Below are 25,341 nucleotides of genomic sequence, written 5' to 3'. Positions count from 1 at the left end.
TATTATTCATTATTTTCAGATAAAGATTGGAAAACCAATTTTATACTCTCATATTTTAAATAAATATGGATTACTTCAAAAACTAATTAAATTATTTTCTTTTACTGCAATATCAACAACTACGGATAGTTTATAGTTGATAGTTTATGGAAACTATCAAGCACTATCGATGGCGCAGACTATCGATAGTTCTCCACCTCTATTGTATATACCCGATTATGGGTAACAGGTAAAACACACTACAGCAACAATAACACTATCATCAGCTCTTTGTTGATGTTTTCGTCCGGTTTCGCAGATTCTTTTGCTCTGCTCTGAAGCGTTCGAGTGAACGACAATATCTACTTGCATACATAAACATGTTCTGGTTGTCTTTCTGCATGTGTGTGTGTAGTCATGCTAGCTTTTTTTCACATAAAGCAAACGCTAGTTTGCTTCTTCATATTACAAACAAATGTTAACATAAACTGAATAGTGCTGAAAACTAAAACGAAATGCCATAGCAGCCTATTCACTCGCTCACCTTCACAAGCATACAGCGAACGCATTCATAAATACATACATACATATGTATGTATGTGCTCCCATATTTGACTCTCTTCAATTGCGTTCTCTGGCTCTCTCGTTCGTTTTGTTTACTTATTCGTTGCTCTTTAATTCCGCCAAGCGAAAGCAAGCTACATTTGTACTGTATAGTACAGTTTGCACTCGTGCAATTCTTGTTATGATTTTTTTTTTTTAAATTATTTCACCATCCAATTTTGTTGGTGGCAATACTATTGAAATATTAATGTTAAATGAATACTATCAATATTTATTTTACAGAAATTAAGAATGGTTTTGGAATTTTCGTTCTGTTTTGTTTTCTGTTGTGATAATTGCAAAAATTAACCATTCGTACGCACAACCAAAAAATTAACGAATTTACATATTTTATCGTAAAACAGATGAAGTTCCTAAAATCAATCTTAGCTCTAAACATTCACTTATTTTTAAAATTGATTCAGTTTATGTTATTTTCACTGCAGTGCACTGCAAAAAGTCTCGCACGGGACAAATTTCGCCATGGAATTACCCATATGGACATACATACATACATACACACATATGTACATATATTTTCATTAACAAAAATACATGTTCGATAACAATTCTAATCTAATTTTGAATAGATCTTATTTATACGTTATTATTTTAAGTTGTACATTGTAAAATCCGAATTACGAGTGCATATCTACATCGCTCGAATTTCCTTCGATCCTACGACGTTCCACTGATAGCATGTGTTGAATCTTTGATTGCATGATCATTGCATTCGAAAGGGGCATGTTGATAAGTTGTGCGCCAACATTAAGTCCGAAAAACGTAAACTCATTGAATCCCAAGGATTGCAGACTTGATATGTTTTCCGGAAATCTAGGTCCTTGCAATGTATGTGGAGTTGCAGTGGGAGATTGTGGCGAGGCCGTTTTCGTAGTTGAACGAGGATCAGAAGACTCTGCGGATGGCAGTGAACGAGCACTTTCTGTTGTAGGCACCTGGGGACTTTGCTTCAACTCCAATTTCTGCTCGATTTCTTCTTCGATTTTAACAGGCTTTATGCGGGACAATTTGATCCGCAAACGTTTTACAGGTTTTGGTAAAACCACATTGGTGTTCTTTCCCGACTGAGTCATACATATATAGAGAAATAATCTGTTATAATTTAAAAATTATTTTAAATATTTATTTTATATTACCGCATCCAGATTTTGACCCAAAAACTCATGCATTGGCGCAAACCAGGAAATCTTGGAAGTATAGCAAGGGTTTGCATTGACTTTCCTTAACTCCTGATGATACACAGCTCGCAAATTTTGTATCTTAGTCTTCACACCTAGCAAAGTCATAGGGCGCTCATTGCGACCAGCCTCCCTGTTGATACCAATTTGAAGGCGCCTGTGCGCAGCATTCGTTGCAGTTTGCAATGGGGGCCTATTATCCCACAAGCATGGTTCGCGACTATAAAGCTCGACGAACTTCAGATGACGCTCTGCGGTAAAACGAAACGGGCGCCAAGATGTTACCCGATTGCTTGTCATGGCTCGCAAGAGGCAAGAAACTCAAACTCGAAGGGGAAATGCAAACTGTTGGACAACCGCTCTCGCAACGAGTTTGCCCCGAACTGCCGATTGCTTTGGCGCGTGGCGATTGTTCCAATCGCTCTCTCGTTTACGACGCCAACTTGGCGTTCGAAAGTCGTCGTTTCACACGAGTCGTTTGGTCGTTTTGCTTTGTAACTTGTTTTCAGCTCTCTTGCTCTCTTTCTTTGCTGGCGTACGATATATTGATAATCGATAACTTTTCGATGATAAACGATTAAATAAAATGTATTTTAAGCAACATACATAGATAGTTTAAGGTCAAAACAGTCCAGAAATTTAACAATATCTTTCAAAACTGTTTCCGAATCTCAATTGCATAGAATTACATCTGCAACTGATTTGTACTACCTACATTTCGTGCGAACTTAAGACTTCAAATCTTAAAAAAGGTCTTTGTGCATTTGCCATGCTGCAATGCGGCTTAAAAAGGAATCGTACACACAAAGCATTCGAATTTCGCAGAGTCCCAAGTCCTTAGGCTGCCTACCAGCTTGCCGGTTGCCTGGCTGCCCTTACACAACAACTCGCCTGGCTGTGTTTTGTTTGTCCCTGCTTCGTTGTCGCTCATTGTGGACTTCAAACAGCGCGTGACATCGTTATCCCTTGTACGGCAAGGGCAAAGGCAGACCTTGCTGCCTCCCTGCTAGTTATTTGCTTGCTACACAACTGCAACGCCATTTTCCTTCAGTACAGTTTATTTTTTTCAGTGCTCTTTAAAATATTCAGGCGGGAAAATGCCTCGTTTCGTACTCTATCGGTGGTAACTAGTCGCCAAAATCTCTGCCGTATTTAACCCTAAACGGGATATGCATCAGAAAATACATGCAACCGTTACATTCTATAGAACTGCCCTTGTATTGCGCCCATCTACCTTTTTTCTCATTGAATGCCATACATATTCATGCTGTACTTGGTACAGAACACTCAAAGCGCTCAAATTGAATCGCTTAGGATGTCTTCGTTGCTATGTACATATGTATGTATGTATGTATGTATGTATCAAAGCAATGGATCACAGCTTCTTATTTATAAAATTTTACATCAAAGCAACACAAAAATGTGTACAAGTTTTCTTATAAAGAAAGGCAAGCTGTAGAACATTTGAAAGATTTCTATACTATCGAATTAGAAAGATTTCTACTGCGAGTATCAGTGCAAAGCAAAGTTGTGACGTCAGCGTACATAGTCAACCTTGTTTGTTGTGAACCTTAACGCTGCAAGCTGCTTGCTATAATCCAATTCGAATACCGTGAGAGGAAAGAGCAAAAACAGTGTAGATACAACGTTGTCACGTAAGGAAACTTATTAATTGTGGTATGTAAAACTATGTCTTAACTAATGTGTAGTAATTAAATTAGGTAATTGCGTTTCACACTGTTGGCATTACTTGTTTGTTTTGTGATGAACATTTGTGATTTGGAATTCTTTAAAATATATTTCTTTTCGGCGAATCCAAAATTTAATTTTATTGCTTCTTTAATGATTAATTCACTGCAAAACAAATTTAATTTTTCGAATAATTTTTTATTTACTGAAGCGCAGTTTTTTTTGGCGCCATTTTAAAGTGAGGCCTGTATTCGACCTCGTTCTCATGTGTTAGTGCGAGAGCCAGTGGCTCTCCTCTATTTTTTCGTGTATGTATGGAAGCTTACAACTCCACCCATGGGTAATAATGGGAGCATATTTGGATGAAATGTTGTGTAGATGCTTCACATTTAGCTATTTGGTCAATTTGAATTTGTTTTTATTGCGAATGCGTTTTGTGACCGCCATTTATTCGATTTTCACTTTAAAGAGCATTTCATTGGCGTTATTTTTGTTTTTACACGGTTTTTAGCGTTATCTCTGCTTTAGTTTCGTGTTTCTGATTTATCTCAGATAATTTGCCGGCTGGCCTTTTCATTCCTTCTCTCTCTCGAGCATATTTTTAGATATGATTGCGTGACGTGAGTCGTGAGTGCTCAACATCATAGCGTATTTCAAATACATAGTATATAATCAATAAAAAGTAAAAGAAATATGAATCTTGAAATATTAGGATTAAATGCAATAGATATTGCATTCAGCATATTCAAAATGTATGAGTGTATGTGTATTATATATTGCTGCAGTGCATAAGACGTGACACGATTGGCCGCGTTGAACGACACGCACTCATCTTAAGCAGCAGCCCTCTGCCAGCGTCGACTGCATGGCGCTCTTTCGTCTCTTTACGCAGCTGCTTCGGTTTTCGTTATACCAGTAGTTGCTGAGTCCGTACAGTTGAAATCGAGCAACACAAGAAAGAGGTTGGTTCCCTTATTCTGAAAATTATTTGTGTGTATAAAAGTGAAATAAAATAATAGCAAACATGTATTGAAAAAGTGAAGTCAGAATATAAACAATTTTTTTTATGTGTTGATTTACTCGTATAGTACAGTGAATTAACACTTTCGTTGTGAACAAAAACAATTTTCATTTAACATTAACGAGTTTTCTGCACCGAGCAGAGCCAGTGAGCACATTTTTCATTCGTCGCTTGTGAGAAGTACGACCCTGCTGTACCAAGCATAAGAGACCAAAGCATTGCCATTGCGGAATATTGGCCCGCCGTGAGCGGCGCTCAGGAAAAATGGCTGCCTAGACTATTAATTTCATTAAAATGTTGCATTATTTTCATTTGCATTACCATATTAATTTTCTCGTACAAATGAATTTGTTCATTGACGCGCGCGCAGTTAGCCAAAAAGCGCGCCTTTTTTCGGATGTTCACATATTTTACTTTGTTTCTGTATTTGTATTTGTTTTTACACGGCATTTAGCCGCGTTTCTTCTTGCCTCGCACTCTTCCACGCTCGCACACACACAAACAAACTCACGCACGTACACTCTCACACTCTCTCTCTTTTATGGTTCTCTTGTGTGTGGCCAGCCGGCAATTTATCTGCTGCCGATGTCGCTGTCGCGCAGGCAGAGCGAATCAACTTTTGCGTTCGTCGGCCGCCTTGCCTTTCAGCTTGATTCACTCAGTACAGTTGAAGACAGTAAAGAAACGTGAAAGGTTGGTTAGCAAGGAACGCATTGAAAAATTAAAAAAAGAAAATTAATTTGTGTGCAAAGTATTTAATAAATAGTGACATAAAAAATTCTATTTGCTAATTCCCAAACTAGGCAGTCAAGAGCACAAGAGTTTTTCTTTCTTATACCAAAAAGTAAACAACAAAGTCGCAGTCGTGTGTCATATGTGTGAATTTCATGGCAGGCAATTTAATAGGCACAAACATGAGGCATTTTAAAACATAAATTTTTAAAACGTTTTCCAACTCATTCGTGCACATTTTTTTCGCATACTGCTGTATTTTTTCTACATAAAATTTGACTCTGTGGTACATTTCTCATACATTGAATATGTCGCTTCGCTTTGCCTCTTGTGCAAAAGAGCGCGTCGCATAGACGACGCTTGCTTGCTTGCTTTGCCTACTGTGCTGTACCACACAGCACAGCACAAGCAGCCAGTCCGAGCCCAGTACATACAGAAAAAAAGTGTTGCCATTTCGGTCTTTTGCACTCGATACCGGGCCAAACTGCTTACTGCTGAGAGAGCAAACGAAAAGAAAAAAATGGCTGCTTATTTTTGTCGATAAAATTTCTGCTACAAATTGGCATTTTATTGCATTATATTTATGCAATTAATTTTCATATGGTGATTATATTGTTAGCTGCGCGCACTCTCTGCACGCCACTTGAACTGAAAGACGCGTGCGCGCGCTTTTCTCGACGCTGCTCTGCCAACAAATAGTGCTATGGTGTAGTAGTGCCATCTCATTTGACGCGCGGCCATTACTGCATATGTGTGCGTGCGAGCGAGTGAGTGTGTATGTGTTAGTGAGCAGTAGTACTGGTGGTGGCTTCTCTTTTGTTTCGCTTAGTAGCTGCGTCGTTTGGTCTTCTTGCTTTTACTTACAATGAATACTAGAAAATACTAATAATTGATTTTTTCTTTTTGTATTTGCAGCTCTAGCTTATAGCAAATTAATTTAATATCGTCTACTACTTCAAACACAGTTTAATTTTGAAAATGGCCGACAAACCAAAACGCCCGCTCTCCGCTTACATGCTGTGGCTGAACAGCGCTCGTGAGTCGATCAAACGCGAGAATCCCGGCATCAAAGTTACCGAAGTTGCCAAGCGTGGTGGTGAATTATGGAGAGCAATGAAGGATAAGTCGGTAAGTAGTTATTACTACATTTAGCCATATACAATTCTTAATAAACATATTTTATGTTTCGTTTTGTTTCTAGGAGTGGGAGGCAAAAGCAGCCAAGGCCAAGGACGATTACGATCGTGCCGTCAAAGATTTTGAGGCTAACGGCGGCAGCAGTGCTGCCAATGGCGGTGCCAAGAAACGTGCAAAGCCCGCGAAAAAACAAGCGAAAAAGAGCAAACGTGATGATTCCGAGGACGACGATGACGATGAAAGCGAGTAGATTGATTGATCTTCAGACCCCAGTCAAATAATAAAAAAAAATTACAAAAAATAAAAAAAAGCAAACATCATATATGTGAAGTGTGGTGGATCGAGTCATTGCATTTTCTCAACAAATTATACCCACCACAAACAATCACACCACACCACAAGCTCCCCTACACATACACACGAAACACACACCAACACCATATAAAACAAAAAAGAAGCATTCTAAATAGCATAGTTGAAAAACAATAAGAAAATCCTCTAAAGAAAGCAGATCGATCATCAGTTGCTCTGAAGAGAGTTAATATGCTGGCAACTGTAAAGAACATAAACAAAATTGTATTTATACATAAGATTTTAAGTTTATAGTAGGCGTTTCTTTTAATGCTAACAATTTTTTAAGTCGAAGATAATGCCTGCACCTGAACAAAAACAAGAAAAGAAAGGCGGGTGAACAAAACAATGTTCAATTTGTGTATCTTGCATAAAAATTTGTAAATTAAACGATAACGTAATTCCATTATAAATAAAAAAAATTATAAAAGAATATCAATTTTTCGCTATTGTTCTGAGAAATAATTATACATACATACATCATCATGTATATGCAAATAATGTGTAGTATGTCAAGTAGAACACATCCACCACCACCACCCTTCCTCCTCCCAGCAAATACAACAAACAGAGAAATGATGAGATGACGAGTTAAAAGATCTATTTTATAGGTCCATGATAATATACACGAATAGCTCGTAATGCACAATGTTAAAAGTTGTCGTTGAAGAAAAGAGTGTACAAAAAAAAAGACGCTGAAAACAGTTTCACGTCGTTCAAAAGGTAATATTAAAATAAAAAATAAATAATACAAAATAAACGAACGAAATTTCGCTCAGGTTTTTCGTAAAAATTTAAAACTAGAGAAACGTCTTTGTTAATCCCTAAAAGATGTTGCGAGATATAATTCAGATGATGTATTGCATTTAATCGGTAGTCATAATTAATACCTATATAATTTAAATCCAATATGAGAAATAAAAATTAAATACATTTTTTAAATGCGTTAAAAAATTCTAGTCGTTATTCATTTCTCAACGTTTCAGGAAGTAGCTCATAAATCGATTGCTGTGTTTCGTGGAAATTGAAAAGTTCAAACTCAGCTGATCTTTAATCCAGTAACTTTCGCATATCATTTTAGAGATTGGCTTATTAATTAAAAGTAAAAGAAAAACACTTTAAATATTTTCTTATTTATTGTTTTTAAATATCATAATTAATTCAATAATAATCGATCACTAACACTATATGATTTCATATGCTGCTGGTAGGATTCGTTTTAAAACAATTCAAAACTTATCCATAGAAATTCACTATATATATAAATTGGGAGTTTCGGGTAAATTATGTTTATCTAGATCGTATTGAATTCTTTTTTGTTTATGTTGCATAGAAATATCGTAGTTATTTTTAGTTATTTCATGTTGTTGGGATCAAAGATCATTCCATGGGATTATCGTTAACAATGTTAAGGCTAAAAACTAACGTTCAACAAAAGCACACGAGAATTCAGATCATTTTTGCATAAAGGTTGTAAAAATAATGCGCCATCCGACATAATATATAAATAATTATATATCCATACACATCATATATAAGTTGTATATAAAACAATGTTTCAGTGCTGTGCTTTGGATTGGTTCAAAATGTATGCACACACAAGGGCTGAAATTCCCCGATTTGGACAAATTTTTGAGAGTAGATCGAAGATTTTACAAGTTGACAATTATAAAATAAGTTTTTTTTGGTTCCACGGCGGACAAAACAAATCAAAGTTGTGCTTATTTTAATTACAGATCTTATAACAAATATGGCAAAAAGAAAAATAATAAACATACGTCTCTCTCAGAGCCATTCACAAAAAAGAAATAATGGGGAAAAACATTAAACTATTACTGTGTGGGGTTCGGTGTCTGTGTGTGTGTGTGTGTGTGCAACAAGAAAACAAATTATGAAAAAGCACCATCAGGTCGAAATCGGTGACCTTATAAGCTCTATATAGCTTTTTGGCTCTAGTTGCTGCGATTCAGCCAAAAGATGGTCTTCAACACAAAGTACGCCAGTCCCAGGCAATAGACGATCTTCTCGCGCTGCATCCGTTGCTCGTTGTTGATCTCAATGTTGAGCACACGACGATTAAGTTTGGCCAGTTGACGACGCAGATACAGGATCTCCTCATGGGGCGTCAGCTCGCCCATGGGCGTGCCCTCACGATGGGCCAACATCGAGCCATCCAGATTGCTCTGCTGCTGCTGCAACAGTTGTGAACGCTTGCTCGCGCTGCCCGTGGTCAGCTGGATGGGATAAAGAATAAGAAAATTGAGAAGATTGTTCAAAGATCACTTACAGCAAAGTTCTGATAGACCATTATGGAGTGCGAAATAGTTAAAAGAATATGAATAATTTCAAGAGAAACAATTTATTTTACTATTTCAAATTTGACAAATCTGTGAAAGTGTTGTGGTTTTTTGTTTATACCGATCTATGGCACATATCTTTAGCTTGGGGCCAGAGGAAAACAACTTATTTTCTTTTACGACAGCTATACAATATAGTTGTGCGTTTGTAATCAAATTAGTTGCTAATGTACTGCTAATTCGCACGAAAAGTTTCAAGAATTTTGGATTTAAGGGTAGCGCACTTTGTACAAATTGTCGATTTTAGATAACTTCAAATTTCATTTAACTTGCCAAGCAAATACATTTTTTCGTTTCACAAAATTATTAAAGTCGCTCTTAAAACAATGTCTCAAGCGCACTATTCGGATGAAGATGAACTGCCTCATCTGGAGTCGGTTAGCAATGCTCTCAAATGCGAGCAATCGGGTCACGTTATGGAGGCCATACTGTTGTACGAGGAGAGCATCTTTAAAATGGGTCATATGCACAACGCGGATCCCCACAAGCAACCACTGAGCCACAAGTATCTCAAGAAGTACGAATCGCGTGCCAAACAGTTACGGGAACAGGTGAAATCCCATCTACAGTCAAGCAAACTGTTGACGCACATCACCATCGAGCGGGATGCCCGAGGACGCAGCTATCAGCGATTGTTGGGCAACTATCTGAACGATAGCGTCAAGGAGGTGCATGTGAATGAGCCGCATCTCTGCGAGCAGCATCAATTCAAGAATCTGATCAACTTTTTCGAAGTGCTAGTGAAGAACTGTCGCTATCTGAAGTATATCCGACTGACTACTCGTCCGGATCCAGTGTTATCCAAGAATCAGTTGCATATACTTCAGCAGATACGTGCTGATCTGGCCACTGGCAACATTCACATGAACTACCAGATGGATGAGTCGCTCAATGATCGCAAGATTGTGCTCAGCTCGGGCATTGTGATTAAGATCGCACGGGGATTGCATTACTTTGAGCCCGTTGAGGATGTCTACGCGCTGGGCATGTGTGACTATGATTTTCGCAAGTGTTTGCCCACTGAGGTGGATATCTGGAAGTGTCGTGCCTTTGCCAAGATGCCCAGGGAGTCCAACGAGCGTTTGGCATACAAGCAACAGCCGAAGGATTCAATGGATCATGGCCAGGACATGGCATACTCCAGCGATTAAAGTCGTGTACAAAGTACAAAATTATAGGGTAAAGTTACGTAAATTGGAAGCCAATCCCTTTTGCTTTTAAAATATATAGTTCAATGGAACAAATCGAAATTAAAGTCTTAAGGCAATAAATTCTATAAAGCAAGATCTCATGTATATTTCAAACCTTTCTGAATGCATATTCCTAGCGAGACAAAAAATTCTAGACCTGTGATTTGAAAAAGAAGGCAGGATAACGAATTGAATGGCAGTTCACAAATGATACCTAACAAAAAATACTGTAGATTACCAACATTTTGTTTTTTTCCAAGATAGAGACAAAGAGGATAAGTAAAGAACTAGAATTGATGAAATTGGAGTCATGGGGTCATCAGAGAATAGAGAATATTGTATAGGTATAAAATGAAATAAGAGTGACAAATGCAGAGTAAAGCTAACTTGTCTGAAGTTCCCTACTCCCAGCTATGTGCAACTTTTATCTATAAAAGTCTCCTCGTAAGCAAAATGCTTTCAAGTTGATTAATTGTTATTGGGGGCAGTTCGTTAATCTCAAAACAAATAATGGAAATATGGTCAGCACTTATGCGGGGTGTGCGACAGAAATTTCTCGGTGTAGACAGCAATTCACATTTCGTCATAGCTGCATTATTAACTACAACAACAACATATGGTGCTGATAATAAAATGGTCTTTAGAAGATTAAGCGAAACAAATCAAATATGTAGTATATTGAGTGGGACTCGTGAAATGTGATCGTCATGAAATTCTGACGTAACATTCGCGATTGGGAATTCCGCAAAATTTAATTTTCTATTTCATCTTTCAGTCGCTCGATTTGCTCACCTGTGAATCGGATTCCACCGAGTTGGCATCGTTGCCATTGTGGAAACCCATGCGAATGTTGCCATTGGATCGCACATATTGTGTGGCATTCTGCTCATCATCCTCATCGTCGTCATCATGGCGATACAGATTGCCATTGGGATGCAGTGGCGTGCTATCCTCGGAAGCCGATGGAAAATGATGATCCGTTAATGTAATGACGCGTGGTGGCGTCTGAACGCGCATAAAACCCATCGATGGATTCTTGGGCAATATCGAGTTCTCCAGCTGTATTTCACGCGGTGCCGAGCGCGTCTCCAGATGCTGATTGTGTCCCAGCACCACAATGCGATCCGGCACATTCATATCAATTTTATCATGATAATTCCACGAGTTCATCAAACCATTTTGATTCGACAGCAAATGATCTTCGTCAGAAAACTCGCCTGTGGCCTTAATGCGCTTGGGCACTCGCATCTTGTCGTTGATTTCGTGCGCAAACTTCGCATCGTTATAGAGATCATCGTCCAGGCCGTTGAACATTGGAGTGGGCGATTGTGGTGTGACCATATTTACTGTGTGCTGCTATACTTTTGTCCGGCACTGTGATGCTGCCCAAGGAACTGCGCTGCACTGATGATGATGATATCGTTGGTGGGTGCGGGACACGGACAAAGTTGTGTTGGTAAGAGAGAGAGAGAGACGTTTTCATAACAGTTATAAAGCACTGCAAATTTAGCCGGAGTTGCACAACATTGTTGTTGTTTTGTTCGTCGCGGGTTTTTTTCGTGTTACCCTGTGTGTATTACTTACATTTATACAACTGACAGAAAAGCGTCCGTAATTTCTTGATGTATTTTTATAAATTTTATTTCTCTTTATACTTGTTTCCTTCTTTTCCTTCCTTTTTGCTTTCTTTTGTTGCCTTGTTCTTGTTTTTAGAATAGAGGTGGTGAAACATCGATGTCTAAACCTCGATGCATCGATGTTTTTCAAAGGTTTTATATAATCGATTTTTTATAGCAAACATCGATGTTTTCCAGCCAAATAATTAGAAGAATATTATTGGCAATTAATTATTTTTTAAGGAAATGTAATTATTCTTGAACACTTTTGTTTTTTATACAAAGCTTTTATTAAAGCTGTTTTAATTGTTGGGGTGTGACCAAAGGCCACATTTCCATCAACTTCGCTTTAACGTAGATGGAATATACCAAATATAAAAGATCTGAGAATTGCGCGTCATTTCAAACGGCTAGATACAATCTAGAATATTTATTTTATCATTGTTCTCCTCTTAATATAATATAAAAAATGTCTTTATTCTTTAAATTGCATTCATAGGAAGTTCTTTGTGCTGCTTTTTTATTTCAATAATTGTATATCAAAAAGTATAGTCCGTGCACTTAGAAAATTTCGATTATTTTCAATATGTCGAAGTTTGCTATAAAAACATCGATTGGGTTGTAGATTTAATTTTTGCAAATGTTTGACAATCTTAAATTTGCAATTAAATAAGAAAATCTAAAAATTGTTATAAAATTATTTGTTATTTTAAATGTATAGCTTCAATTTTGCATTCATTTTGATATAGCGATTATAAATCTTAACGTAATGTTTGCAATTCAGCAGCGCGCAGCCATTCACCACGAATCGCGCCATTCACACGCACACACACACAAGCGATAAAGCGTTGCCGCGCTCATTTACAACAAAATTTCTGCAGCAGTCGGACGAGTTGTGTAGTGACCAAGCGTCCTTTTTTTGAAATTCGCGTATTTCGAGCAATGTTTTTGTGACGAATCAAATAAATAATAGTGTAAATACACACTGTGTGTATGTGCATAAAACAATAGTGTTATAAAAAACATAAAACGCAAAACGCATATTTAATTGCAGTTGAAATGTAAGTGCATCATATCAAAACCGAGAGACAGGCAACAGAAACCGCTGCTGCCGCGCGGTCTTTGCCAGCTGCGCTGCCGACGTCGCCGGGTACAGTACGCGCCGTTTTTTGTGTGCCAGCTGAAAAAGTTGATGTTGTTGGTTGAGTGTCCGCCTGCGACAGGGCGGGAAAGTGTAAATACAAATTCTGTGTGTGTGTGTGAATGTCCAAGACTATAAATAAAATGTAGCACGCTTTAAATTATATATATTTCAAATATTATAAATACATTTTGTGTATGTACTTGCAGCTAACGGTAATCCCATATAGACAGAGAAAGAGTATCATGGATCGTCGCTTAAGACGCCCGCGTCGTGCGGATGAGGCAACAGTTGCTGCCACCGCCGCTCCCCCCACCAGCCAGACTAGACGCGTCACCTCCACCTCCTCCCTCACATCAAGCACACGCGCACGTGTTTCGCCCGCCCGCAGCAAGGTGACAGTCCCTGAACCCCCCGTCTTGGAGTTAGGGCCGCGCACACGTCGCTCCAGTAGACCCCGCTCAGCGGCGGGTCAACCCACAGCTGCTGCTGCTGCGTCTGCTGCAGCGCCGCTCAAGGCCACGATCAAGCTGCCGACACCCATCAAGGAAGTCAACGAGGTTCGTGCAGTTTTTGTATTCTCTCTTTCCTCTGCCTTCTTTTCGTCTTTTCGCTCGTGCAACTCTCGGCATCGCAGAAAACGAGTGTCAGCGAGTGTCTGTGTATGTGTGAGAGTATGCATGTGTTGCTTCTGTGTATTAGTGAGCAGCTTATCAACCAGTTTCTCATATTGCTTTTGACTGTCTACTAAATAGCCTATCAAGCTCGTTATCTTTCTCTCGCTCTGTCTCTTTCTTAGTTTTAATCTTTTGCTTTCTTATCAGATCCAAGGTTTCCCCGAGAATTTTAGAATTAAGCGAAAAGTATAAACAAATTCCGCGGCAGGTGAATTGAGTTCAAAGCAGCGACACATTGCGCGTCACGTGCGTAGAAACACTTTAGAGTAGTCTAACCTATTAACGTAATTGAAAAGACATTTATAGATAAGAATAATATAAACAGCCGAAGATCGTGAAGCCAACAGTATTTTTTTGTTTGTTTATTATTCAAACTACTCCAACTTTAACTTTAAGTAAATAAATAACCGTGCAAAGGCTTCTCATATTTTCAATTCTTACTTTTTCGTTATACCCTTTGTGTATACCCTGTAAGTATGCTGGGTATAACAAACAGGAAAAATATCAATTATTGACCATATTTTAACATAGGTATATAAAAAAGACTTGTGTTTTTTTTAAATCTTTTATTTTTTGTGTCTTAAGTCGAACTCCCAATAAATGCACATACATATATAAGAAAATAGTTATAATATATATGTATTTACGCTTCTATATTTTGGGTCATTATACATTATATGTCATTATCATTATATGTAGTTGATTATTAGTTTTAAAAATTTCTAGTTTTAATTTGTAGATAAAGTATCTGTTAGATAAAACATCCAGCGTATCAAGTATTTCGAAGATAAAATAGTTAGGGGATAAAGTATCTGAAAGATAGTTTTTAAATGACAGTATATTCATGCGTTGACTCTGCATTTCAGATATCATCTCCGGCACGCAATTCGAGCAGCTTCCCGCTGACACTGACCACAAACACATCGACCCGGGCGCCCAACCAAACGATGGCCACCTCCTCGGTGAACAGCGCCAACACAAGTCGCACATACAGCAGCTCCACAACGACCACACAACACATCGAGATACGCTCGGAGGGCGCCGACGATGTGGACACTGAATCCATACGCAAACGCATCACGGATCGTCTGCGTCGCTCGCTCTCCAAGACCATTGGCACACCCTCAGCCACACCCAATCCCGAGGAGACTGGCAGTCGCTACAGTCGCTCCGTATCGCGTTCCGTTTACGACGACGACAAGAGCTCGAAGCGCAGCTACTCCACGGGCGAGGAGGACATTGAGGAGGAGGAAGAGGAGAACGAACAGTTCCGCAGCTTCAATGCCACGCGACAGTCGGTGACACCATCGCTGGGTGGCACCTCGACTGTGTGCCGCCAAGTGGACACGCCACGTGAATTCGGTGGCTGGCCAGGCGCATTGTTGCTGCTGCTCCTCGTGCCCGCCGTGGTCTATTATCTCACCTGGAGTTGCACGGCGCGCAATGGCTGCCAGTTTAAGCAGCTGAATTTGACTGCTCTGCTGGACTGGAACTATCTGTCGCGTCAGGTGTTTCAGACGCATGTCGTCGGCGCCTTTACGGCCTATCAGTTTGTCGTCTTTCTGCTCGTCGCCTTGCTGCCCGGCTGGCGTGTGCATCTCACGCGGGAAACGTACAAGTTTAATGGCTTGGGAGTCTGCGTCACCTTGTTGCTGGCTGGCGGCATTGCCGAGTATCTCAAGTATCCGGTGGCCAGCTTTGTGTTGCGTCATTATCTGCGCTTCTGCATCTATGGACTGATGAGCGCCTTTGTCGCTGCTTGCTGGAGCTATTGGCGTGTGGATACCACCAAGTACAATGTGCTGCGCCAGACGCTGTCCAATGATTATGGACGCAGCGGCAACTTTGTGGTTGACTTTGCCCTGGGTCGCCAGCTCAATCCCAAGTGGCTGGGACGTGTGGACTGGAAGCAATACTATTATCGCCTCTCGCTGGTCAGCACTGTGCTCTATGCCGCCTGCTACATCTATCAGACGCTGCAGTGGCCCCAATGGCCACAGGCTCAGGATGGCGTGGCCTATGTGTTGCGCTACTACTGGAAGAATCTGAACTATGATGCCGGCACCTTGCTGGCTGCCTCTTTGCTGCTCATCTATGTGCTGGATTCGCTGCTCTTTGAGCATCATTTAAGCTGCTCCTTTGAGCTGCAGCACGAGGGTTACGGCTGCTTGTTGCTGCTTCGTTATGCTGCCACACCGTATCTGCTGAGCTCGGTTAGCAAATACTTCTACGAGCAGCGTGTGCCCATCAACTGCTGCCTTTCGGCCTACGCTGCGCTGCCGCTGCTGCTCATCGGACTGACCATCAAGCGCTATAGCAGCGCCTACAAGTACAAGTATCGCCTGAACTCGCAGAATCCGCTGTTCGCCAACGTCGAGACTGTGCACACCTATCAGGGCAATCGTCTGCTGTTGGGCGGTCTTTGGGGTCATCTGCGTCAGCCCAACTATTTGGGTGACATTCTCTGTCTGTGTGCATTGGCTGCTCCTTTGGTGCCACGTCTCGCTTGGCCTCCGTTGCTGTCGCTGCTGCTCTTGGTGCTGCTGCTGTTGCATCGTGCCACACGAACCAATGCTCGCAATCAGAGACGCTATCACTCTTCGTGGCATCGCTATTGCAGCCAGGTGCGCTACTATATTCTGCCCAAGATCTACTAAATCGCCAGCTGCATTTCATGATTTTATTTTTTCGTTTAATTCCCCATCCCACCTCTTTTTGTTTGATTTTTATTATTAGTTTGTAGCGTTGCATTCGAATTATTGTATTGTATATAATCGATATATCAATTATTTGTATTTCACATTTCGAATTTTTTCGTTCGTTTTCCCCCATCCATCTCCCATTTACCCATTTCAATGATGATTTTAGTACAAACATTTTTTTATTTTACTCACAACAAAACAAAAACAAACAAACAAAACAAAAAAAAAGATAAGAAAAGGCAAACAACAAAAAACGTACACCAACAAATTAAATTACTTTAGTTTAATAACCCCACAATACTATAGTCATACAAATGATACACTATAATGCAACTAGAAATTTTCTAAGACTTAGAAACTAGTATTTAACTACTCAATATTAATTGTCGCTATAACAAATTCTCTATACATGTCATTTGTAAATATTGCAATTACTTTATACAAATAAACAAAATGCTTTGGTTTCTGAAGTTCAAGAAAACCAATAAATGTCTTTTATTAAAGTTTATTTAAAGTCATACTTTAGTATAAAAACTTGCATTTTGAAGAAAATTAAAAAAACGATAAATCAAATTTGAAAAAATAACGGCTTTACTGCTTGACTACATAAACCACTGATTGAACTGCTTTTCACGCTGTTGCGATGAGCAAGCAGTACGATAAGCAGTAACACCTTGTCGCTGCCTGTCGTCAGATGACGCTGGAAAAAATGTGTATATTTCGAAGAATTATTTTTTTGGTTGCTTTCATCTATAATTTTTAGATTGTTTAAGTAATTTACTTTATCTAGGGAAAGTATTGAACAAATGCAGCCAAACAAATAATTAATTATATTAAATGAAATTTCAAACAATAACGGCTGAACTACTTCACAACTGCTTAACACTGCTTTGCAGACTGCATAGCTGATAAAGCAGTATTATACGCCTGTTGCCACCGCTTATCGAGAGATGGCGTCACAAAAACGGCTGTAGAAAATTCAAATGTGAATTTCAAACATTTATGATTTGGGTGATTTCAAATATGTATGCTACAAATTTATTTATTAAACTCATTTTTAAATGGAACGCAGGCAGGGTTAGTTTCGCCCGCGCCATCTTCACGGATGAAAGCTTCTTTGGCATCAGTTCCATTCCAAATACACTTATAAGTTCTTATTTTGTTTGCGTTTTTGTTACTGCCTAACTGGACCTTAGCTATACATCCTAATTTATTGAATATACAACATGTTTAAGCATAGACATAAATATTTATTTATTATTTGAATGAAAATATTTAAATCCCAAGCTTCAAGAATATTTATATATACTTTAATTGATGTATTATTATATTGATTCCTAAAATAATCAAATACAAATTTATTGTCAGTAAAGTAAAGTGAGCAAGTGAGTACACAATTTCATCTAAAGTAAAGTAGAAGTAAATCTTAACACAAGATTGAATATTTTTTAAAAAAGATTTCGTTCCTCAATCTGATTTTAATATTAAAACAAACTTTTTTTAACATGAAGATTTCTAGTTTTAAAAATTTTGTTCCTGTTTCATGTCGCTTAGTTTAGAGTGTCTCGAAAATCAATGGTAATAATCTTTAATAATCTTGAATTAGGAATTCATTTTTGAATTTCAAGAATTACCAGTCTAGAATTAATGTAAAATTTTTATGTTGAATTAAGAATTTATTGTCTGGGTTAAATGTTGATATCATATAATCATGATTCAAGATTTTAATCTTGACTTATGCATAAGAAATCAGTTATAGATTGACAAATAGAAAATGAATCTATGTAATATCTTATATCAAACAGATATAATAAAAACAATCTTTTGGTCGTTGAAAGAGAGCAAGATTCAAATGTCTCGCAATCATTAGATCTGAGCTAACGTTCGGCATTTGAATGGTCATTAAAGGAGCCAGCGGAACTGCCTGAAAAAAGTGAAGTTGTTCGCTCGGAAGAGAACCTGCAAGGGAACAATTTGCTAATGTTGACGCCGTTATTGTATAATTTTCGTTCAGTGGGCGGTTCTGTCAGCATAGTAAATCGGTCGGGGGAAGGGAATGTATACGGGGGAGAGGAGGGGAAGGTGGACGGCGTACAGTTTCATTATCAACGCCGTCGGTCATTTGTAAAGCGAACCGCAAAACGGCGGCGACGCTGGCTGCGGTTTTCATTTCTCGTTTTTTTTGACAGTTTCCGCGTCATTTTTCTATTGCATGTTGAGAGAAAGAGCGAGAACAGGAGGAGATGGGGAACAGGGCGGGGGAAAGGGAAAGGCAAAACGGGAGCAGGGTCCAGCCATCGTCATTATTTTGGCATTATGTGCGGCGGCAGCGTTGGAAGTTCGAGAACGTCGAGCGACGAGCGTCGAGCGAGTCTCGCAAACATTCGTAAATGTCATTAACAGTTGTAACGGCTTTGGGACACGCCTACTCCATGCAAAGGTTACCAGCGGGGGCAGGGACAGGGGCGGGGGGTGTGGTTACTTTTTTACACAAAATTACTTCTTTTGTGCGGCGTTGACATTCATCATCATCAACATTTCGCTCCAGTCTCGTGCTCGTGCTCTGTTGCCGTGTAAACGCCATGAAATATGCTATATAATATTTTATTTTCTGATTCAATTTCTGGTAAATTGCTCGCCTGGAGTTGGCTCGACTCACTCGAGTGCCGCCCTTTAAAGCTGCCCACAACACACATACTCAACAAAGTTCCATATTTTGCTCGATTTTCCTGTTTTAATTACGCACAACAAGAGCCGCAAAGAACTAAACAACTTGCTTTTACACTGCGCGAAATGTGGCATAATATTTCATTTTGTTTTTAAATTTACATTATAGTTTTTCTGATGGACAGAATTTGTTAAGCTAAATACTAAAGAGTTTGTTCTATTTCTATTAATTTAGTTTATATATTTTATTTTCGGAAAATATTAGTAAATCGTCAATATTGCGTTGTAGATTTAACAGATCTCAGAAATCTTTTTGTATTTTTAAATATCTTAGATTTGACGATCAATTTCATTCATATATACATTTTTATTTATATATTTAGTTATCTCTTTTAAATTGTTAATAGAGGGATATTTAAATATATATTTTTAATAAATTATTAATATAATAATTAAATAATATTATTTTTTTTAATTTTGTAAGACGGATGTTCATAAAAAAAAATTGTTTGTTGACTTATTTCGTGTTCTGATTTAATTTTATTTTAAATATAGTCAATTTGTAATCAGAGTTGCGCTTGTTTTTATTTCTTAGTTTCATTCCATACTTTTCTTATATTGCATATATATTTAGTATTGTCCTTTATATGGTTAAAAGGGAATTTTTAAATATATATATGTTTTTATAATATATTACATTTTTAAAAAGGGTCATTTAGAATAAATTATTATTTTATTGACTTCTTTTATGTGCTGATTTATGATAATTGTATTTTGAATATAGTACAAATTTAATTTTGTATAAAATAAGAAAATAATTTATACATTTAATTTTTGCTGTTCAATTATTGTTAAATACAAAAACAATTTGAATTATAATTCATAATTATTAAAAGTTTTCAAACTCCTACTTTACACAGTCAACAATTACCTATTGAGAGCATCTATAGAAAAAGTTTTGAGTTGCTTCCACAATAATGATTAAAGTGAACCTTAAGGACTTACTTAGTTTAAGTGTAGGACTTCTTTATCCTTTCACTGCTCACTGCAAGTAAACGGTTTCCGTTTGCTTTGTATTCAATTGGAAGCACTACACAAAATGTTGTCGGGTCTTCCTTGTTGTGTTTGTTAGTTTGTGCGTTTGTTTCTTCGCCGCAAAATGACAGTTTACAAATTTGCAGCAACATTTAGAAAACTTCCACAACGAGAAATGCCAACTTTAATTTAATCTCCAGCCCTTCGTCAGTTGAAGGAAAAACTTAATTGCAACTACAGTCAGCGCCACAAAAAAAGCCGCACTTTTAAGGGTTACGAATTTGTAACTTTCAGGGCCTGTGGTTTCATTATATGATTGCGGATTCGCCCAATTTTTTTTTTAATAAGTTAATTGATGGTATGTTAATAAAAGTGCATACCAATTTTTATTTTAAATTTGTTTTTAATATTAAAAAATGTTGTTTTGGTTTCACCTAGTTTTAGCGACTTTTCACTATTATGGCAAACTTAATGAAAAAAATCATAAAAGTTATAATAATGAAAAAATTCTACAAAAACTATTTTTTTCCAATTGAACACCTTACTAACTATAAAAAAAATTTAAATCTAGGCAATTTAACATTAGACATATTTTTTTAATTTAGCTTAATACTTAGAAATGCCGCCTTTGGCCTTAATTACAGATTTTACCCTATTGAGCATAAAAACGTAAATGGAACACAATTATTTCTTTGTTATATCGTATATCCATATTTTTTCTATAATTTGTTTTAGCTCCTCCATAGTTTTGGGCTTTCGCTTTCTTTTTTTGGCCCCCATATAGGCCCCAACATTCTCGATTGGACTAAGGTCTGGGCTGTTTCCTGGCCAATCTAAGGACTTAATGCCCAATTCTTTCTTCAAATTGGACTGATTCTGATTGGTCAAGAGTGCTATTTTCAGATGAGTCCAAATTTAATCTCATTGGATCTGATGGAGCTCTCAAGGTGCGCCGTAGACGTGGGTAACGGTTTTCTGAAAATTGCTGCATAGCCACAGTAAAGCATTGACCGTATGTTATGGTATGGGGATGCATATCCAAATATAAAACGGAATCAATTTTAATGGTTCAGGGTATAATCAATGCAGAAAAATACAAAGAAATAATTTTAAGTGGAGTTGTGCCTAGCATTGAGTCCATAAGTGAAGAAGAAGAAGAATCCATTTTTCAGGATGATTTTGCACCTTGCCATCGAGCGCGATCTGTGAGTTACTCAGTGTCCGATTGTTACCAAAACAACTTATTCAGATAAATTGAACATTTTTCTATCTAAAAATAATAAATTTGATGAAAGAATTGGGCATTAAGTCCTTAGATTGGCCAGGAAACAGCCCAGACCTTAATCCAATTGAGAATGTTGGGGCCTATATGGGGGCCAAAAAAAGAAAGCGAAAGCCCAAAACTATGGAGGAGCTAAAACAAATTATAGAAAAAATATGGATACACGATATAACAAAGAAATAATTGTGTTCCATTTACGTTTTTATGCTCAATAGGGTAAAATCTGTAATTAAGGCCAAAGGCGGCATTTCTAAGTATTAAGCTAAATTAAAAAAATATGTCTAATGTTAAATTGCCTAGATTTAAATTTTTTTTATAGTTAGTAAGGTGTTCAATTGGAAAAAAATAGTTTTTGTTGAATTTTTTCATTATTATAACTTTTATGATTTTTTTCATTAAGTTTGCCATAATAGTGAAAAGTCGCTAAAACTAGGGTGAAACCAAAAACAACATTTTTTTTAATATTAAAAACAAATTTAAAATAAAAATTGGTATGCACTTTTATTAACATACCATCAATTAACTTATTAAAAAAAAAATTGGGCGAATCCGCAATCATATAATGAAACCACAGGCCCTGAAAGTTACAAATTCGTAACCCTTAAAAGTGCGGCTTTTTTTGTGGCGCTGACTGTATGTTTTAGCAAGTATTTGCAATTTTGTAGTGAAGCTGAGAAACTAATTGCCTAGTATGTATTGATAAATACTATTAATTGAAGTGGATAATTTAAATAATAAATATAAAATATATTTTAGATTTTAGATTTTTTATAATTCATTTGAAGGCACAAAATATATCAGTTATATTATGCATTTTTCCTTTAATGGAAAATTAAACTTTGAACTTTAAACTATAGATATATAAATAAATAGTGAAAAATACGATTTAAACTTATAAATAACTTGCTTTAATAAGAGATAAATATTTTTTAATTGATGAATTTAGGAAATAATTAAAATAATAAATATAACATATGTCAATTTTTTTTTTAATTATTATAATACATACATATATACAGTGAAAAAATTAAAACTGAAACAATTTTAAAAATCGGTAAAGAGTCTGGATTTGCACAATGTTTAGAGCTAAGATTGATTTTAGGAACTTTTTATGATCTACGATAAAGTATAAAAAATTTGCTCATTATACCCGCTACCCATAGGGTAGAAGGGTATTATAACTTTGTGCCGGCAGGAAATGTATGTAACAGGTAGAAGGAGGCATCTCCGACCCTATAAATATTCTTGATCAGCATCAATAGCCGAGACGATCTAGCCATGTCCGTCTGTCCGACAGCATTTGTTATATTTGCACGCAGATAAAGTTTGTTTAAAATTTTTGCCACGCCCACTTCCGCCTCCGCAAATAAAAAAAATCGAATAACAAGCGTAACTTTAGAGCTAGAGCGAATTTTGGTATATGCAATAATAATTATAATAATTGTGATTCCTGAAAACTTGGTTGCGATCAGACAAAAATTGTGGAAGTTATTAAAGAAATACTTTTGCAGAGCGGACATAGAGGACAGAGCGGACAAAGCGGACATGGCGGACAGAGCGGACATAGCGGACAGAGCGGACATAGAGGACAGAGCGGACAAAAAAATTGAATAACAAGCGTAACTTTAGAGCTAGGCTGTTGCTGTCCGTTGTGATCGCAGCGTAGTGACGTCAAGCTTTCGTTGCGTGATGGGGCGTACGTTTTTCGCTCGGCATAGCCGCATGCGTATCTTGGCTGCGACAAGATTGTGGTCCGAGTCTATGTTTACTCCACGAAACGTACGCACGTCCATCACGCTTGAGGCATGCCTTCCTTCTATCACAACATGATCAATCTGGTTGCGCGTTTTTTGATCAGGGGGACAGCCATGTGGCCTTGTGGATGTCGAGGTGCTGAAATCTGGTGCTACTCACTACCATGTTTCGCGCCGCGGCGAAGTCAATCAGCCTGAAACCGTTGTTCGAGGTGGTCTCATGGAGGCTGAATTGACCGACGGTGCGGTCAAAGATGCGTTCGCGCCCAACCTTTGCGTTGAAGTCCCCGAGGATGATCTTCACGTCGTGGTTTGGGCAGCGGTCGTATGTGTCCTCGAGTCTCGCGTAGAATGCATCCTTAGCAGCATCGTCCTTCTCCTCCGTCGGGGCGTGCGCGCAAATTATGCTAAGATTGAAAAATCTAGATTTGACGCGGATTGTAGCCAGCCGTTCACTCACTGGGATGAAATTGGAGACGTTGTGGTGAAGTCTCCGGCATACTACAAATCCACATCCAAATTCGCGCCTCTACGCATGGCAGCTGTAGTAAATATCGAAGTTTGCTCGCTTGGAGCAACCTTGTCCTGTCCATCTCATTTCCTGGATGGCGGTAATGTCAGCCTTTAATTTTTCGAGGGCATCCGCCAGTTGGATAGAGGCACCTTCCCAATTAAGGGTTCAGACATTCCAGGTGCATATCCTTAAATCGTAGTCCTTTTTCATTTTGCGGTGATCGTCAACATAAGGGGGGATCATATCAGAGGCTTTCGCTTTGGTTTTCCTTGGGCTTCTTTTTCCGAGGCGGATTCCAAACCCTGCGCTCAACCATTTACCGTCCGGATGACTCGCTGCACACATTAGCTCGCTATCTAGCGGATGCTAAGATAGCTACCCAGGAGGTGCCACGAGGAGGCTGTGTGTCAACTTGCAATCATTCGTAGACAGAGATCGCACTGGTGGCCACCAAGTTGACCGCAATCAGAAACTTTACTCTGTACGAATGAAAGCCATCCCATCCCAATATGCAATATTAACTATAGTAATTGTGATTCCTGAAAACTTGGTTGCGATCAGAAGTGGAAGTTATTAAAGAAATACTTTTGCTGAGTGGACATAGCGGACATGGCGGACAGAGCGGACATAGCGGACATGGCGGACACAGCGGACATGGCGGACATGGCGGACATGGCGGACATAGCGGACATGGCGGACAGAGCGGACATGGCGGACACAGCGGACATAGCGGACATGGCGGACATGGCGGACATAGCGGACATGGCGGACATGGCGGACATAGCGGACATGGCGGACATGGCGGACATGGCGGACTTAGCGGACATGGCGGACATGGCGGACATAGCGGACATAGCGGACATGGCGGACATAGCGGACATGGCGGACATAGCGGACATGGCGGACATAGCGGACATGGCGGACATGGCGGACACAGCGGACATAGCAGACATCGCGGACATGGCGGACATAGCGGACATGGCGGACATAGCGGACATGGCGGACATGGCGGACACAGCGGACATGGCGGACATAGCGGACATTGCGGACATAGCGGACATTGCGGACATAGCGGACATTGCGGACATGGCGGACACAGCGGACATGGCGGACATAGCGGACATGGCGGACATGGCGGACATGGCGGACTTAGCGGACATGGCGGACATGGCGGACATAGCGGACACAGCGGACATAGCGGACATTGCGGACATGGCGGACACAGCGGACATGGCGGACATAGCGGACATGGCGGACATGGCGGACTTAGCGGACATGGCGGACATGGCGGACATGGCGGACATGGCGGACATTGCGGACATGGCGGACACAGCGGACATGGCGGACATAGCGGACATGGCGGACACAGCGGACATGGCGGACATAGCGGACATGGCGGACATGGCGGACACAGCGGACACAGCGGACATGGCGGACATAGCGGACATTGCGGACATAGCGGACATTGCGGACATGGCGGACACAGCGGACATGGCGGACATAGCGGACATGGCGGACATGGCGGACTTAGCGGACATGGCGGACATGGCGGACATGGCGGACACAGCAGACATAGCAGACATCGCGGACATGGCGGACATAGCGGACATGGCGGACATGGCGGACTGACTGACAAAAATTTCAAATGTTGAGATCTTAGATGACCCCACATTTTGTTGATCTTGATCGATAGAG

General features: G+C 39.1%; 5 protein-coding genes across 8 annotated transcripts; 3 read left to right on the top strand and 2 right to left on the bottom strand.

Moving 5' to 3' along the window:
- Positions 1–824: 824 nt before the first annotated feature.
- Positions 825–2,300, bottom strand: LOC132794197 (uncharacterized). Its single transcript, XM_060804487.1, has 2 exons — positions 1,740–2,300; positions 825–1,667 (listed from the first exon to the last, which is right to left on the bottom strand). Exons 1-2 carry the CDS (start codon positions 2,079–2,081, stop codon positions 1,221–1,223), a joined length of 789 nt encoding a protein of 262 aa, XP_060660470.1. The 5' UTR covers positions 2,082–2,300; the 3' UTR covers positions 825–1,220.
- A 2,042-nt stretch (positions 2,301–4,342) lies between these two features.
- Positions 4,343–7,144, top strand: LOC132794198 (high mobility group protein D). 2 transcript variants are annotated; one of them, XM_060804489.1, is made up of 3 exons: positions 4,343–4,432; positions 6,139–6,351; positions 6,425–7,144. In XM_060804489.1, exons 2-3 carry the CDS (start codon positions 6,202–6,204, stop codon positions 6,608–6,610), a joined length of 336 nt encoding a protein of 111 aa, XP_060660472.1. In that variant the 5' UTR covers positions 4,343–4,432; positions 6,139–6,201; the 3' UTR covers positions 6,611–7,144. The 2 variants fall into 2 exon arrangements, with proteins under 2 accessions (XP_060660472.1, XP_060660471.1); XM_060804488.1 differs by lacking the exon at positions 4,343–4,432 and adding an exon at positions 5,047–5,184.
- A 684-nt stretch (positions 7,145–7,828) lies between these two features.
- On the bottom strand, positions 7,829–11,983 carry LOC132794195 (transport and Golgi organization protein 11). Of its 2 annotated transcripts, XM_060804484.1 has the most exons (3): positions 11,843–11,983; positions 11,051–11,662; positions 7,829–8,945 (listed from the first exon to the last, which is right to left on the bottom strand). In XM_060804484.1, exons 2-3 carry the CDS (start codon positions 11,597–11,599, stop codon positions 8,664–8,666), a joined length of 831 nt encoding a protein of 276 aa, XP_060660467.1. In that variant the 5' UTR covers positions 11,600–11,662; positions 11,843–11,983; the 3' UTR covers positions 7,829–8,663. The 2 variants fall into 2 exon arrangements, with proteins under 2 accessions (XP_060660467.1, XP_060660468.1); XM_060804485.1 differs by lacking the exons at positions 11,051–11,662; positions 11,843–11,983 and adding an exon at positions 8,999–9,118.
- Positions 9,261–10,352, top strand: LOC132794196 (MIT domain-containing protein 1). The gene has a single exon (XM_060804486.1). The coding sequence runs from the start codon at positions 9,395–9,397 to the stop codon at positions 10,217–10,219; it is 825 nt and encodes a 274-aa protein (XP_060660469.1). The 5' UTR covers positions 9,261–9,394; the 3' UTR covers positions 10,220–10,352.
- Positions 11,984–12,689: 706 nt separating the features above from the next.
- On the top strand, positions 12,690–16,492 carry LOC132794194 (lamin-B receptor). 2 transcript variants are annotated; one of them, XM_060804483.1, is made up of 3 exons: positions 12,690–12,935; positions 13,225–13,575; positions 14,559–16,492. In XM_060804483.1, the coding sequence occupies exons 2-3, from the start codon at positions 13,261–13,263 to the stop codon at positions 16,347–16,349; spliced, it is 2,106 nt and encodes a 701-aa protein (XP_060660466.1). In that variant the 5' UTR covers positions 12,690–12,935; positions 13,225–13,260; the 3' UTR covers positions 16,350–16,492. The 2 variants fall into 2 exon arrangements, with proteins under 2 accessions (XP_060660466.1, XP_060660465.1); XM_060804482.1 differs by lacking the exon at positions 12,690–12,935 and adding an exon at positions 13,012–13,108.
- The last annotated feature ends 8,849 nt before the right edge of the window (positions 16,493–25,341 follow it).

Source organism: Drosophila nasuta, chromosome 3 (genome assembly GCF_023558535.2).
Source record: "Drosophila nasuta strain 15112-1781.00 chromosome 3, ASM2355853v1, whole genome shotgun sequence".
Taxonomy (NCBI): Eukaryota; Metazoa; Arthropoda; class Insecta; order Diptera; family Drosophilidae; genus Drosophila; species Drosophila nasuta.
This window is presented reverse-complemented; position numbering and strand designations above follow the sequence as displayed.